Source organism: Halyomorpha halys, unplaced genomic scaffold (genome assembly GCF_000696795.3).
Source record: "Halyomorpha halys isolate HHAL.00 unplaced genomic scaffold, Hhal_1.1 Scaffold384.1, whole genome shotgun sequence".
NCBI lineage: Eukaryota > Metazoa > Arthropoda > Insecta > Hemiptera > Pentatomidae > Halyomorpha > Halyomorpha halys.
The window spans coordinates 544,127-562,110 of record NW_027107790.1 but is presented as its reverse complement, the minus strand read 5'-3'; the positions used below and the strand labels follow the sequence as shown (position 1 = coordinate 562,110).

At 32.1% G+C, this 17,984-nt stretch overlaps 1 protein-coding gene across 2 annotated transcripts; it reads right to left on the bottom strand.

Moving 5' to 3' along the window:
- Window positions 1-7,160: 7,160 nt before the first annotated feature.
- betaTub56D (beta-Tubulin at 56D) lies at window positions 7,161-15,514 on the bottom strand. Of its 2 annotated transcripts, none has more exons than XM_024359474.2 (9): window positions 15,374-15,514; window positions 15,235-15,296; window positions 9,057-9,165; window positions 8,739-8,965; window positions 8,535-8,663; window positions 8,131-8,453; window positions 7,945-8,052; window positions 7,645-7,867; window positions 7,161-7,544 (listed from the first exon to the last, which is right to left on the bottom strand). In XM_024359474.2, the coding sequence occupies exons 2-9, from the start codon at window positions 15,289-15,291 to the stop codon at window positions 7,377-7,379; spliced, it is 1,344 nt and encodes a 447-aa protein (XP_024215242.1). In that variant the 5' UTR covers window positions 15,292-15,296; window positions 15,374-15,514; the 3' UTR covers window positions 7,161-7,376. The 2 variants fall into 2 exon arrangements, with proteins under 2 accessions (XP_024215242.1, XP_066902226.1); XM_067046125.1 differs by having other exon boundaries at window positions 8,739-8,970; window positions 9,059-9,165.
- Window positions 15,515-17,984: the final 2,470 nt, after the last annotated feature.

Sequence of the window (17,984 nt, the reverse complement as noted above, 5' to 3'; positions counted from 1 at the left end):
GATATCTTGAGTAGAATGCTGGGTGTGTTCCTTTCGTTGTAGCTAGTGTTATCGACATTTTTCTTGAGATGCAGTGATCTTTTTATTTATCTTTTCCTGTCTGATTTTGAATTTAGGTGTGTTTGAGGTACAAAATATTCCATTTCAGAGGTGCTTATCGAGTTGCTCCTGTTAAATTGAGATGCGAAAATTCATTTTTGTATTGTATACATGTTGCTCTGTAGCAAACTGTGAATATATCGATTGTTTGAGCTAAAACCGCTTGCAACGATTTTGTAACAGTAGTCGGTAGGTTGCCATCAAGCTTTGTGTTGTGTTGTTTGTTCTAACTACAGTAAGAACGTTTTATGTTATTTAACCGTAACTAATATTACAGTAAGAACAGTAAAAACATTTTATTTGTGCCTATTACTCCCGCGTTCAACAGCTCCAAGTACTTACTGTTGATTTATTATTTCCTGAAGTAGTGCTGGTAGGTCCCTCTAAGGTAATATGTTGAAAACCTCGGTGTTCCACTCAGGTTTTAGTAGAATTATCATATATACCTAATCTTGCTAAGTGAGGCGGACTGGTGGGATTTCCTTTGGTTGGTTAATTCGAAGCATATCTTGTGCCAGTTGCCACCATGTAAGACCAGTCGGCAGAGTTTTCTTTGATTAGAAGCTTCGCAGCGCCAGTTGGGGGCTTGAGTGGTGGTTGTTTGAGTTGAAGCATCTTTGTAGCAGGTTGGCGTGATGTCTCAATGATGGGCTCTTTTATCTTACCAGTGTATATTATACCACTAATATTATTTAGCTTTCTTCAGCAAGGATTAAGGTATAGCGAAGAAATTTGTTGAAGCTTAGATCCACATCTCGGGTAACTTCATCCTGTGTATTGAATTCTTCCATGGACATCTTCTATAGATTGGTAGTAGGGAAATAGATGCCTCTGTCTCCATAAGAATTGGCTGGCCTGTGGTTTTGTAATCGACGAATAAGGCAGCAGTGCGGTGGATATAGAGTATATCTACAGGTACTACTTCATCCATACGTTTGTGTTAAATCAGCATTGTTTTAGAACTGCCAACAGATAAATATTTGTCCTCTCTGTGTAATGATTTATTAAAAATTTTTCCAAATCTTCAGATTTAGTAATTAACTCAATTTCAGGATAGTGTATTTAAATTTATGTAGATTCGGAGTAAATACTTTGCGTAAAATCTTGTCATTTAACTTTAGTGGTTTATTTTTTATTTCACACAACACAAATATTTGTTTATAAACATGAAATTAACAAATATTTTATGAAAATCGAGAGCGGAAGTTGAATTTGTAGTACTATTTCGGTTAAATTTTATCATCTACAACCTACTTAGTAGATATTTACCATTCCTTTCCTTTTATCTTACCTATCTTTATTTTGTTCCTTTTTCTAATGGAAATAGTTTAAATCGAATGTAATAGTCAACGAAAATCATAATAACACAAAACGACGTTTGTTCACCAAGCACTGGGATTTGGGGAAGTGGAAAACGTATAGATTCAGCACAAGATATTGAGCGTGAACAAATTAAAAATTATTTTAGACTTTTACTTAAATAAAATAAACTTCCAGTCATCAACAAAGGTCGAAACTTTTTTTAAAGATTTAAATGACAATCAAAACCTGAACAACGTATCGAACATTGAGAACTGTTTGAATTTTTTTATTTCTTACTCCTTTTTATCTTTCACTTACCTATGTATGGAATATACAGTAAGAGTAAATAAAAAGAAAAAAAATTAGTGGTGGTGCGTTTATCATACAACATTCATACCAAACTCCATCCTGCTTTGAGATTAAACCAATCCTTGCTCATTTCTGAACGGTAATTTCTTTAATATGTACGGCGGGAATTCTTCGAAATATTTTTCTAAATGAAAATGAGTGAATCGCCTCTTGGAAAATTATTATAAAAACGTTATTAGGGTGGCATTTTATTTAAGCAAACAAAATTCTTAATGAAAGTTTTGAAAAATTGTAATACTTCTTTGATATGAGAAAATTTGAGTCGAGTTCTTGTGTTAATTTGAGAAACAAAGTCAAAAATGTCAAGATGTAGAATTTTTATTTGTAAAAGTAATCTTAATTATGTGAAAGTTTAGGACTTTCCAAACATACGTTAAGTGAAATTAAACAACTGACCATGCGAATACTGATCGGGAAAACAGTATTGTGGGTGCGCTCGCAAGTTTAACCCTTTCGAGGCAATATGAATTTTTTTTTCAGTTTTCGAGCAAATGGCTCAGAAAATGAGTTTTTTTGTCCCAATGGTATTGGCAAGACGTCCCAATGTGTGTCTTTGGTAGGGGTAAGGCAGTACGAGGAAGTAATCCCATTTCCCACAGTTACTTTACTCTGTAGACAATTCTAAACGTCCATTGCGTTGTATTGTCCCACTTGTAGTGAAAGAGTTAAGGATTCCTAAAAGAACAATCTTTTTATCTATGCACTTTTGTTACCTTCTAAGACTTTATATGTTTGTTTCTTTTGGTTTAAAGCCGTAAAACCTTTTTGGTCATCAACGCCACATACATATTTATATGTTATATGATATATTTCTAAAATGTTGGCTTTTCAAAGAAATATTATAGCACATCAATAAAAAAAGCCTTATCTTCAAAAATTAGTTTTCCTCCAGAGAAAATAATTCTTAAAGGTAATTTTAATTCGTTACTAAAAAAAACAAAATACTTTATAAAGACCAATAATATATATTTGCGACTAAGATACATCTTTAATCTAGGTTCTTCTTCCCTAGCATACGTACTAAAAATAATTTTAGTGACTGTCAGCCAAGAATTTCTGTTTAAAACATAATTTAATTTCCTGAAGATAGTTTTTTTTTTTTTTTTTTTAAGAAATGAATCATAGCATTCCCACTCAGGAGATGCAAAGATGGAATACTTGAGCCAAAAAAAAAAAAAAGAAAAAAAGTCTAATTACATGAGATGTCAAACTCATAAAACATTAAAATTAAGGATGGAGAGTTCTCCAAATCTGGAAGAGACGTCTGGAGTTCCTATACAACCTAGGCAATCCTCTAGAATTGCGAACACACAAATATCCTTCAGGTTCCTGAATAAACACAGTTTATATGCTAGACGAATTTTAATCACCTACACAAGGTCAGAGACTGCCGCAAATGTAACTTCAACCTCATGATTCTCAAACGCTATCTCACACAACCTAAAAGTCCAACTACCAGCCACATATTTCCTTCATCCTCCCCCTTAAACATTCCAATGATCTCAAGATTACCTGACCATTCCTCTTCGACTTCAGACCCTACATCATTCTCTCTAACGCCCTTCTTACAAATGTTGTGTCCAATCTTATTCCACCACCAAGAAATCCTTAAATGTCCTCAATTAAATCCCAAATTTTCCTATGGAATGCCAATGGTGTTCAAAATTATATACAAGAACTAGCAGCTACACAAAACAACAAAAATATTGCAATTTCCCTAATAATTGATACACGACTAACTACCTATTAAACACCTAAACATATCAGACTACCAAACCCATCGAATTAAAAATTCCAATGGAACAGACCACTACTCTCAGAATTAAAAGCTCACATTTTCCTATAAGAACCGTTACAGCACAAAATATCCATTTCTGAATGCCCACTCAATTCCTAGGGACAGCGTTTCCTTCTAGGTACAGACCTGAATACTAAATACCAGCAATGAGGAGCCAGAACCTTAAGCGCGAACATTGTTTTACTTCCATAGTAGTAGCATCCTCTACCCTACTGACCAACCCCAATACCGACCTTCTTGACTTTTCAATTTAGAAAGGTCTCGGACCGCTTAACAGTTCCATATTCAGGCTCGATGATCTTTCCTCAGACCATAGCCTCCTAATTCTGACCCATTCCGCATTGACGATTTCCAAATCACCACTTCATTAAGGGCCCTGTCGACTAAAACTTCTTCCGACAAGCAATAAGCATTAAAATAAACCTCAAAAGCATTCCACAAAACTCCTCAAGACCTAAACGATGCTGTGAATTCCTACACCATTTTGATCCAAAAAAGCAGTGTTGTCTTCATCACTTCCTTTTCCGAAATATAGTAAGAAGAACCATTTCCCCTAAGGCGTTATAAACCTTATCTGTGCCAAACGTTGTTCAAGGACTCACTGACAAATAACTAGGCATTCTGACGATCGGAAATTGTACTACTACCTTTACGAACTGGCAAGTAGTAAATTTTCCAAAGATCCTAATTCTTCAATTCATACTTCTCCTTAATATATGCTTCTGATAACATTCCCTGGAAAGTAACATAAAATTCTATTTTTCTAATTGACCAGTAATTGGTCCATTAAGTCAACGCCAATCCTTTTTGACTGGAACTCCAAATTCCAACGATTTAGAGAGTTGTATAGAACAATAGTTTTAACTGAAAAGTGACTATAATCTACAAGACAAATCTGGAATTACGAACTTGAACTGTAGGGACAGCATAATTCTGGAACATCAAGGGTGCCCAATCCTTTCAATCTTCAGTCCTTCGACAACAGTAAATGTTTTTTAAAAATATTTATCCTCATTTTCTATACATTCTCCCTAATGTGTTATCAATTTTCAAATCCCAAAACTGAAAAATTCTGGCTTTTGTGAAGAGATGAAGTTACAAATGCTTTTTTACCTGAGAATCGTTTTCAAAAAATTTTTCTTAAAGGAAAGTTCCAAATTTCTGAACAGATGGAAATCTGTTGTGAATAAGTCTTTCTAATAGATGGGTGTGATAGGAGTTCGTATTACAAATCGTTTAATTTCTTTATTTTCTGTCCTGAAACAACTGGCGTTGTGTAAAACTTCATTGATTTACCGGAAGGACCTATAAAAGCAATGAAGTTTTATAGGTCAATATCACTGTACTATGATGGTTTTTAATTCTGAGTAAAAATGAGAAATTAATTATTCTTGCTCTTGACCACCACACAGAAACCAATAGATTTTTTGGATGTAAATTTGATTTTGGCATGTTTCCCGGTCTTTTGTCGATATTTAACCACTGACCTGACCGACGCCGGTTGTCATAAACAATCCATTTTTCATCACACATGATTATCATTTCCAAAGAGTTATTGTCGTGAAACCGTTTATACAATGATTTAATAGTTGATGGTAAGGAGTTTTATAGTATTTTAGTAAGTTCTTGTTACTGATGTTGGAGGGGGGAGGTCGGTGCTGATAAGTATTATTACTTTTTATTGAAATCTATGCAGTGCAAGATATTTTTTTTTTGTTTTTCATATCCGTATATTTGTACACTATAAGTCTAAATCGGTTTGAGAAGGTAAGTATAAATCTTTAGTTTTTCCTAAATTGGTCATTTTGATCGTTTATTTAAAAGATACCGTAATAATTTAAGTGGGAAATTAAGTTTTATTTTGACGTAGGAGCCAAGGTTAGTCCAGCGTCAATCCAAGTTAAACTTCGTTGTTGAGGAATAACAGTAGGGTGTAGATCAAGAGGGAACGTAAAGTAATTTGCGCGATTTCTCGATATTAGTTGCAGTTTTCCAGTTGATACACCATTTAAGAATCAAAGCTAACTGAGTAAGCCGATATTACGAGTCCTGTATGGCTAAAACGAGTGTGTCGTCAGCATATATGGCCGTAAAAATATTTTCTATTGTGGGCAGATCGATGTACATTGTGTATAAATAGAGGCGCCACAAGGCCTGGGGAACTCTTCTTTTTATATAGGCCATGCCAAACTTTTTCAAATGCTTGCTGCACACCAAGAAAGGCACCTGTCACATAAAGTGTTTTTAAAGTCGGAAACTAGAAAGTCTATGACCAGGAAGTTGGTGGGTTGTAGAATGATGGTGGATCTAAATTAGTGATAGAGTTGTTGCTAGTGGGACATATATTTCTACTCTATGTTCACATCTGATGCCATATTAAGTGGATCTGAATGTAGAACAATCAGGGTTCACTAAATGTATGTACCCATACATCTAATAGACCATCCTGTTATTTCACAAATTCAAATTCCTATGGACCCACTCTTCAAAGCACCAGTACTTTATTAAACTTTTTTTTTATATATAGTTGCACTTTATAAAAAGTAATATGCACAATAAATATTTATTACTGATTTAGGATATACCCTTATACAAATTTTTTTACAACTTATCTATAAAATATATTTTATTTACTAGTAAAAATAAACTATGTGGGACCCAGGGCAAATCACAAACACTGGGAAATGGAATGGTTGATTGAGATTAAAAAAACCTTTTTGGTTTGTGTAAAACAATCATAACTCCTTCAGAAACTAAGCAAATCCATCAAAAAATAAATTATAAAACAGGCAGTTGTCCATGTGAAATGATACCCCCCCCCCTCCCAAAATAGACTAAATATTATAATAATAGAAAAGAGAAGATTGCCATAGAGAAATCTTACTAAATTGAGAATGAGCACCAACAAATGCCTGTACAGTGATAGCAATATGAAAATAAACTATATTTTTTCAGATATACCTTCATAACTTCCCTGCCAGCTCAATTGTATTGGACTAACTCCTAACCTACTAACAGCACTGATCATCAAATTTTTAAAGATACAAAACTTTATATTCAGAATTAATTCAATAAAAGAATAACTGGAAAGTAGGCCGATTACTAGTGAAACATATAAAGTTGTTTAAAATGTAAAAATAATAAACAAAATGATTAATATTCATATATTATTACTCAAATATGCGTGGACTTCATTTATGGGCATTTCTGCTCTTTATATCTAAACCATTTCCTAATTTACTCTTCCAAATGTACAAACCAAAAAGAATTAACTAACTATAAGGTAACAATTTAGCAATACAATAAATTTAAAATTATGGGATATATAATAATAATAATAATAATAATAACTTGGGTCTGAAATTTAATAATAGATAAAACAATTAATTATACTTTTCTAATATTCCATTTGTCATAAATTTAATGCTAAATAGTGAATAATGTGGTAGAAGCATCGGTTAAAAACTTAGCAATAAGTGTTAAATAATAAAAAGAACATTAATTAAAAAAATTAAGTTGATTAATTCAGGTAATTATGGATTGCAAAAGCTGTTTAGTAGAATAGGTGGATAAATGAAATTGAACGAACACATAATCATAAACATTAAAGCTTTAATTTGATAAAAATTGCCATAGAAATAAATAATAAAAAAGAATTACAACATTAAAAATATGTTTTTAAAAAATAAATTGCGAGTTTTAAATTTTCGAAATTAAAATGGAATTATATATATATAATACAAAAGTATAAGCTTTTAATGGAACGTTTGAGTATTTTTGATGTTCTATTGCCAGTAGTTAAAGATCCTTAGGCATCATCGACTTCTTGTTCCTGTTCTTCATCAAATTCAGCATCTTCATCAGCTGTTGCTTCTTGGTACTGTTGGTATTCTGACACAAGATCATTCATGTTTGACTCAGCCTCTGTAAATTCCATTTCATCCATACCTTCTCCAGTGTACCAATGCAAGAAAGCCTAGGTTTAAAAAAAACAAACAGAAATACAAATTAATGGGGTACTATTTATATCACTATATGTATCAAACTGTTCAAGTATACTATCAATACTTCTTTACCTTCCTCCTAAACATAGCAGTGAACTGTTCAGAAATTCTCTTAAATAATTCTTGGATAGCCGTTGAATTTCCAATAAAAGTAGCAGACATTTTAAGGCCTCTTGGAGGAATATCACAAACTGCAGTCTTTACATTATTGGGGATCCATTCTACGAAGTATGAGGAGTTCTTGTTTTGAATGTTCAACATTTGTTCATCTACTTCCTTCATTGACATGCGGCCCCTAAACACAGATTTTTCTCAATATAATTCAGATAAAACTCTTATTTTTATTATTTATGAGAAGAAAAATGGTCTCACCTGAAAATTGCTGCAACAGTAAGATACCTTCCATGCCTAGGATCACAGGCAGCCATCATATTCTTGGCATCAAACATTTGTTGAGTAAGTTCTGGTACTGTGAGAGCTCTGGAATAAATTGATTAGTTACTTCAAGGATCTAATACTTTCAAATAAGTCTTAGGTTAATGAAATTAGAATTAATACCTATATTGCTGAGAACCTCTGGAGGTGAGTGGGGCAAATCCTGGCATGAAGAAATGGAGACGAGGGAATGGAACCATGTTGACAGCAAGTTTTCTTAAATCAGCATTCAGTTGGCCGGGGAATCGGAGGCAGGTAGTAACTCCAGACATGGTGAGAGAAACAAGATGGTTAAGATCACCATATGTTGGTGTTGATAGTTTCAATGTGCGGAAGCAAATATCATAGAGGGCTTCATTATCTATACAATATGTTTCATCTGTGTTTTCGACTAGTTGGTGAACTGAGAGGGTGGCGTTATATGGTTCTACAACAGTGTCTGATACCTGAAAAGAAACAATAAATTAAAATTAAAAACATCTGTAGAAAATTCAATAAAATATTTTTAGTTAATGAACAATTAATACCTTGGGTGATGGTACAACTGAATAGGTGTTCATAATTCTGTCCGGATATTCTTCACGAATCTTTGAAATAAGAAGTGTTCCCATACCTGAGCCAGTGCCACCACCAAGAGAATGTGTCAGTTGGAATCCCTGGATGAATTAAACAAATTAAATAACCTGTCTGGAAATATTTAAAAGAAGAACACATTATAAATTACTACTTACTTGTAAACAGTCACAAGACTCAGCTTCTTTCCTCACTACATCGAGAACAGAATCCACCAGTTCGGCACCTTCTGTATAGTGACCTTTAGCCCAGTTGTTTCCAGCTCCTGACTGTCCAAAGACAAAGTTGTCTGGCCTAAATATTTGACCAAAGGGACCAGAGCGAACAGAGTCCATTGTGCCAGGTTCCAAATCAACCAATATCGCCCTTGGAACATACTTTCCACCTCCAACATGTCCGACCGGACAGATAAATTGATTACATAGTGAATCTTTATACATCATGATATAAAAATAAGTTGTATAAAGAAAACTTACCAGATGCCTCGTTATAATAAACATTGATCCTTTCCAGTTGTAAATCAGAATCCCCATGATAAGCACCAGTGGGGTCAATTCCATGTTCATCTGAGATTATTTCCCAGAACTGAAAAAGACAAAATAAATATTATAAAGTTAAAATATAATAAAAAAGATACATGGTTTTAGATGAAACCAATAATAATAATGAAATAAATGATCTAGTTATCATGAATCATTAAAACTAACGTATTAATTATTGAAAATGAGGGTACAACAAAAACAAGTTCTAGTGGTTGGAAATTAAAAACCTACTGATACTATCATTATAATTACTGCTTTAATTAGAATAAGTTGCTAATCAAAGTGGATTAAAATACCAAAGTAGAGGTCGGGTCTTTACTAATCGATAAATAAGTTTTGAATTTGAGTATATTATTTTATTCTTTTAATACCTTGTGAAAATTTGTGAACAGTTGATCAATTTTTTGATACTGGGATATAACCTACATCCTATACTATGTCCCAGAGATAAAAAGTAAGAAGGGGAAATTAAGAATAAAATAGTTTAATATTCTCCAAAAATCATTGATTTTTAGAGTATATTAAGGCGTTACCTTAGCAACCCAGAGTCTATAATGGCCTTGGGTTGAATCTGGTCTAGCCTCTAACTTTTATTTTAAAGTGGTCACATAGAATGAAAATTCAACTTTCACTTCCGCTCTTGTTGAAGGGAAGATTGGATTTCAGTGGTACTATATTAATGGCTCTAATGTGGTAGGTAAAGACCATTGTCCTAAGAAACAATAACTCTCCTAGAGTTAGTAATTGTGAACTTTTAGAGAAGTAACAATTCATAAATTTTTTCACCAAGAAATATAACATTTGTAAACCCCTACTCACTCTGAATACTTTTTGCCCATACCAACTTACTACCTAGTATGAATAGAATATTTTGTTTTTACCCTCCCCCCCCTTAGTCCTTTTTGACAAATGGAGTGGTTATCTAGTGGTTACTACCCATTCTAACCACAGTGGGGGAGGGGAGCGGAGGGGGTCAAGTTATCATTCTATGGGACTCCTCACGAAATTAAAGTCGACCCCCCCCCCCGTGTCGGATTCGAACCGGCCGCGCCCAAGTAAGGAGGTTGCTAAAGTAGATGTCGTCTGTGACTCAACCTTGTTTTAAGTAATGAAAAATGACCCTTTCCCTTCCATCATAAACTGTTCTTTCAAGAAAACTTCTTTCCTCATATAACAGGTGTTATAGCTTATTGATGGCTCCTCAAGACCATCCCACCCTAGATGGATAGTAAACATTATGGCTTCTTTGGAATCCTTTTCCAGGAAGCTGGACTTGTTATGGTTACAACTATAATGTAAACATAACAAGGGAGAAGGGGTTGGGGCATTGTCTAAAAAAACATGTGGATAGAGCTATTCATTTAGCAATAATACGTTTATTTAATACATATTTTTTTTTATTATTTACAGAAGTCGATTTAATGATTAATGTTAAAATAGTAGTCAATGCTCTAGTGGTGCGCGACAGTGATCCTCTCATTCAAATTTAAACAATCGATTTTAATTTGAAAAACTAAATTACTTTGTCAATTAAGTAAATTTAATTTTTTTTTCAAGAAGCAAGGAATAATAAGAAACTAGGGAAACATTCGAACAACTGACTCATGGGCATGGCATGACTCATCTGAAACTAATTTGTCAGATGAATCATTTTCCACAAGAGAGGACATCGAGTACAATGCCATGAGTCACTAAATCGATTTGCCTCGAGAATAATAATAATAATAATAAGATGAATCATTTTCCACAAGAGAGGACATCGAGTACAATGCCATGAGTCACTAAATCGATTTGCCTCGAGAGTGGGGGTGTCTGCCTGCATTGCGTTCTATTCCTTCGACCTTACCGCACTGGCACATACCTACGGACAATATTCTTGTTTGGTATTATATCTACTGGTTTATTTATTTTTATCTTTTTAAGATGAAATTAATAAAACGGTACCATAGGAGCGGGGAACGGATCTTACAGCGTATATTAATTTTTTAACATCATGTGCTGTTTTAAATTGTTTTAATTATATTTATATCAACAGGAATTGTCCTTTTTGGAATGCGTTAGTACATTGATATGAAAATAAACTGTTATCATAATATCTAGAAAATTCACTATATGCTAATATCATGGATATCCGTTAATCGTTGTGAAATAAATAAGTTCTCAAGGAAAAATCATCTTTCTTTGAGGGAGTATAATCATAGAAATGTTTGTTTTTCTTCTTAATACTAATTTAACAACTTATCATTTTTAATAACCTTCCCCCACCCTTTTTCAGTTCTAGAGATAAGTGAAGCCCATTAATTTCTTTATAGAACATAGGTCAGTTCACATTATACAATAGTTTTTCGCTCGAAAAAATTGATTGGCGATTACATATTCCACTGTCGAAAAACTTTGAAGAAAGCAGATGGAGTGAAAAACCCAAAATAATACCAAACTTTCCAAATTAATTTGTTCTACAAAAACATCGACCGACCAACATGGTACACTAACAAGAGGAAAGACTTCCGTTTTAGGGTATGGACTATGATATATTTAATAATAAATTCATAAGGCGACTGTTAAAATACAAGATACTTTTGTTTATACTTTCTTTTATATTTTTTATTTTTCTATACTTACTGTGGTTGTTATCTTGTTTTGTTTTTAGCCCTGAAGAAGGCTAGAAACTCTAGCCGAAACGTCGGCACATTAAAATAAGTTAGTCATACTTATTTGTGTTTCATTGACCGCACCCCCAACCATCTTCTCCTCATTTATCATCCACGGTCAACTATCTCTCATAATTAAGATACTTTTACTTATTCCTAATTTATTATTTGTGGATTTTAACTCACTAACACAAAAATAATATTTTTTAATCTTTAAATATATTATTTTTTATATTTTAATAATAAATACGTATTCGTTATTATATAAAATTGCCAAATATATCATAGTTGGACAAGTTTGGGACTAGAACGTAATATTTTCAAGAAATGTATCAATATGAAATTCAGGAGAAAAAAACCGCTGATTAAGACATGATTATCCTTAAAACACTAATTCGCATGATTTGAGGATCAAGTTAATTAGACTACATCTCCAACAAGCAAAATTAAACTCAAACCTTGATTTGAAACTTTCAGTGAGGACAAGCGAAGGGAATACGAACTTTTACTATTTGACCCCAGAAAGAAACACAAATAAGACCTGTTTAAATCATTCTTTTTCTTTTCGGCCAAGACTCCCATTGGATTCCTATTCTGCCTAACCACGGTTGAGGTCAAAGTTTTTCATTTTGTGAGACCGCCACTCAATGAAAAAAGTCAACGCCCCAGGCCAAATTCGAACCACCGCCAATAGACATCAAATTGGTAAGGTTATATCTTAACCCCTGAGCTACGGGCGCCCCAGTAGATTATTCTTAACAGATTTACGAGAATTACATCTATAACTGCAAGTTTACAGTGATTTATACAGACTAAACATAAAATTATTACTTTTTAATATATTAACTTTGTATGAAATGTAATGCTAATATTAGTTTTCAAATGAGCCCTGGCTTAATGTTTAGCGAATAAAATTTAACAATTTCTTTTGTTTTTTAACTTTTAGCGTTCAAAATTTAATTGATTGAATCTATTTTTTTGGCTTCAACAGTGTTTTTATGCAGAAAAAAACATTTTAGTATCATGATCAAAATTAATTATAAACAGATATTATCTAGCATAAGAGATATGCTCACGGGACAATCCTCAAGGGAATAAAATTTTAGGCAACCCTGTTAGGTTTAAACTCACGTTAAGTTAATGCTTGAAATAATAGTACATATTTTTTGCATTAATATAGTTTTCAATCAAAATTGATGAAGGCTACTAAGACGAGATGTGAATTGTTAGAAGTATACGATGATTTGTTAATCTTTTTTTTAATAAAAGAAAGCATAGATGATTTGCTGCAATGGATGCACATCTGATATGAAATAAAAGAAGAAATAGTATTTGACATATTCTATAGATTGTAATGTAGACTGTGGTTACTTTTTTACAACCAACTATCTTTGGGATAGTCAAATAGAGGGACCACAATAGAGAAAGAAACCCTTTGTCTAAGGTAATATAATTGGATAACGCCCATTTCAAAAACCAAAACTTTTTTTTTATGTCAGATGTGCCACTATTCAAGAAAAGTAGCATATAATATAACACATAAGTCAAGGAAACCAACATTTTAAGCATACAAGTTTTAAAAAAATTGTTTTTAAATTATTAGAATATTATATCATCATAACTGATTAAAAATGTAAATTTAAAAATGAGGTAAATTGAAGAAGGATAATAGGTGAGAAGAGAAGGGATAGGGAGAGAAAGCGGGGCACCGGCAATCAGTGAACCATAAATGGCAATGCTACGGCACAGCACTGGTTATGGAGGTGGCCTCAATTCCTTTCCAGGATTTCTTCCAACACCCTGTTACTTTTTTAGTAAAAGTCCTTTCAATATTAATTGGAAAAACATATTTTTGCATACCAGTAACTAAGAGAAAAAGAACATAGCCTCTAGTACAACTCATTCCATCTTCGGAAACAATATCTTAATTTCTTAAGATATTATTTCTTATTAAGATTCATAATGATCTTAAGATCAATATTACGATTCTTAATACTTAAAATCTTCAGTATGAGCTAATAATACAGTGTAAATTTTAATTAACTGCCCATGGTTTTAAACAAAAATACTTGAGAAGAATACCGTTCAGTTCCGTCAGAAATTTAATTGATAAACGTGAAACTTGAGATAGTGTCATTAAACGAAATCATTTCTACTTTTAAAGATTTTTTATACAGAGATAGTAATAGAATAAAATATCGCATAATAATAACTATGTACTTAAATTATTTTAAAAAATACTAAAACTTAAACTCTGAACCATCCCAACTCAAAAAAAATGTCAGCTATCAGATTGGTTCAAAACAATAACAATAAAATTTTAGAGATACAATATTGTATATATTTTCTGAGTGATTTTAGCTATCTATGGAAAAAAACAAAAGTCATTCACTTTGAAAAAAAAACCGTTGGGAACCGTTAGGGAGAGGGAATGGCGGCCGGCCAACGAACCTTGCAGCCGGCAACGCCGAGGGACCTTATCAATCGATTATTGTTAGCATCAACTATCTCATTTGTTTTGCAACCTTGCGTTTTGGCCGTTAAATTTGAAGGGCATAGTAGTTTGTTGCACAAAATAATTTAAAAAAACAATACATAACATTAAATTTTTGGAATAAAATAAGTTCAAGGAATTTTGATCATAAGAATTATTAAAAAGATTCTAGAGCCAGTTCAAAATCCATTATAAGATCGCGAGCATGCATTCTTAAAAGTATTTTTATTCAATTATAAACCGTATTACCTTATTGCCAAACCATAACCATTAACAAAATATATAATTTAACAAGAGGATTGAGAAAATATTGCTGAGAGCACTACAACGTCGTATATTATAACAAACTACAGCTTGGATTGTAGATACGTCATCTGTTACAATTGAGCCGAACGCTAGCTAGCTTGTCTCGAGTCGGGTTAATACTTGGTTGCGCGTGCTACACATTCAATAGTTACGCCAACAACCATTTCACCCTAAAATCAATTCTTTAGCAAACTCAAATTCTCTTTTGACACTTCGCTTTCGTCAAATTCCAATCTATTTTGAAAATGTAGATATGTAAGTGAATTTACAAGATGGGAATATCTTACTTTTACATTACTTTTTTTTAAAATCAACTTACAAATACTTTGATTTGGGCTACATCCAAGGATAGTTAAAAAATATTATTCTCAAATAGGTAAAGATGATATGATAATGAATTATAAAATTTTAACTTTCTGCTTTAGAGTTAATACTCAAGAAAATTACCGATTAGAGATTTTTTTATCGTTTGAACTAGCTTATTAGTACATTTATTTTTTCAGTGAACACAAAACCAAAAAAAAATAAACGAATATCGCTTATAAAGAAACACACAACTAGAAAATATTTAACTTTAACTTAAAAAACCGATACACTATTTTTTTTTTAATGCAAAGTAACGGAAATGAAAATATAATCCTTATAGGTTGCAATGACATACCTTGGCTCCAATTTGATTTCCGCATTGTCCGGCTTGGATATGAACGATTTCCCTCATGATTACTGTACAAAAATAAAACTAATGAAATATTACAGTTTGGAATATAGAAAGTATTATAGAAATAAAACTAGTAAGTTACTTTGATATTGTTGGCTGACTGGAGAAGCCTAGAAGAATGGAGAACCCCACCGAACAGTGGGACCTTATGTAGGGACCGTGAGAAGCAGCTCATTGGCTGGCTGCCTGCTACGTCACACCATCCTTCTCTACCTCAGTCCACGCCTTATCCTGCTCACTTTGTAATCCTTTTTGGGCTGTAATAAACTTATCTTTCAGCAACCAATTATTGGTCATCTTTATCATAAATATTTTTTACCTTCTCAACTAATTTCCGGACAGTCTCGAAATTAATATCTTCTCTTTTTTTGTAAAACAAGGCTAGTCCCATCAAGTCTCATCGAAAAGGATTTAACTGGTCTTCTTCAAGCCCTACGATTAACGGCTATTTTTGATTACTGTCAGTTATATTGAATAAAATTTAAATTTCCTTCTAACATTATGTCTAGTTATGTCTACCTCATAATTGGATACAAATTATAGAGAAAAACAACATGCACAAAGTAGAATACACAATAAATACCCACTATAACAATATATATACCACGTACAGTCCCAATGAGAACTTCGGACGGCTTTTTGTTGGGCAGAAACTTTGTCTTGGTATGAATTACATGAGCCAATGCTTGAAAATTTTCGTGTGGTCGCACATTAAAATTATAAAAACAATTCTAGGTAGCTCTATTAATTTTTTTTTTTGAATCACAAGATACCAAAAGAGAAAAACATTTTCAAAAAACAAAATATTTGTTGGAAGATCCGTGATCTATTAAAACTATTTAATAGATTCCAACGTTTACATTGGTTCTATTAATTTCAATAAATGAAAATTAATGCAGTAGTTCATATTCGATTCTATTAATCATCACTGTCCTTGTTATTAATATTGATTCTATTCATTCTAATTTACATTACTTTTATTTAGTTAATTTATTTCTTTTATCTTTCTATATAACTTACTGGAAATATTTTAATGGACCTGTCATTCTTTTCAATGTTTTTATTTTTTTTTTATTTAGTCCTTATAAAGTCATGCAAAGTGGGACCAAACTTTGTTATCAAATCATTTCTGCTATTTTGTGTACATTTTTGACGGCCACCCGCCTAATTTCCGAAAAATAAAATAAACCATTATTTATGTATGATACTTACAATTCCATTAGTATAAAACTGTAAAAATTCCGATTGAAAAAAAATTATAACTAAAACAAATGAACAGTTAATAAGTGTTTGATAATATTATTGAGAATGAAAATAAAATAGAATAGAATAATAATAAGAATAAATTACATATTGGGTCCTCTGACAAGCAGAATTTGCTTCTAAATGAAATACAGTTATTTTCCAACCACCAATATCGTAAATTAATCATTTCTTTTCATAAATGTAGCCAGATGAAAAAATTATTAACAGCTCAAATGTTTTGTAAAGGCTATAGATTATTCTCAAAAGACAATTTTTACAGATTAAAGATTCATTTTCATTTAATGTTGTTTCAAAATTAATATTTTATTAGACGGACGGGCAGCATTTTTTTCTTACTTTGATAATAAGAACAAAAAATTGTTGTTCTTATTCTAATTTTAAAAAATGGGTGAAGTAATGAGTTTTAGAACATTGTATAATAATAGGGAGAAAAACTACGTAGAGGTTTAGGTTAAATTAGATTAAATTACGTAGGTTTAGGACCAATAAGATCCCAATTTTTCTTGCTGTTATCAGTATTTCGCTGCCCATTGATTTAGTAATAGACAAGCCATAGAATAAAATAGATAAATTTGGAGGTCACCTATGTATGTAGGTGGCTAAGGAAGTAATGAATAGAGTTAAGGTAGAGCATTAATAAAAATAGAAAAGAGGATTAGTCAGTGAGGAAAGCCTTGAGCAAATACACAAGAAAAATGAAGACGTTTTGTCTGGAGTGGTAAATATTTGGAACCATGGAATAAATAGGAGGAGAAACAGTTTATAGCAAATTTTGATAAGTAGAAATGAAAAAGTTAGAGCAGAAGGATAACTAACAAATTCAATGAATTTAAAAAAAAAATTGAGGTGAAAAAACTTCCAAATAAAATATAACCTATTCTATATTTTTCTTGTGAAACTTTTCTGGACACTTATCCCATACTCATACACCTTTACAATCCCCAAATTAAGTTTTTCTTATCAAAAATTTTTATCTATGCCATGTGTGTATATTTAAAATTCTTGCAATCATACTTATCACATATTTTCAATTTTCATATTGAAACCTAGTAATCAATATGTCAAAGTTTTTCTTAAATTCACTTTTTTTTTTTCACTAGAAGTCAATATAACAATATAAATATGTTGAATCCATAAATGTCATTGTTTTTGTTATTAACTTTACTTTAATGCAAGATATTAAGAATTATTATTTTAATCTATTGATTTTATCTTAGTTTTTTTTTATTTATAACATTGTATATAGTTAGGGGTGCCCCCCCCCCATAATAAAAAAAATATACCTCTTACATTAACCATGTAAGGTCCACCAGGCCGGTCTGGTATTAAATTAATAAATAATAAAAATAAATGTCAAAGAGTGAGATGTTAATATGACCCAAAGAGGTAATTTCTAATACAGAACATTGGTTTGTGCTACGGAGATA

Excerpts from the sequence above, each read along its gene's own strand:
- betaTub56D (XM_067046125.1), bottom strand. The coding sequence starts at position 15,291 with ATGAGGGAAATCGTTCATATCCAAGCCGGACAATGCGGAAATCAAATT. Across the intron at positions 9,166-15,234 it reads GAAATCAAATTGGAGCCAAG|TTCTGGGAAATAATCTCAGA; the intron begins GTATGTCATTGC and ends TGTCTTTTTCAG. Across the intron at positions 8,454-8,534 it reads CAGTTGTACCATCACCCAAG|GTATCAGACACTGTTGTAGA; the intron begins GTATTAATTGTT and ends GTTTCTTTTCAG.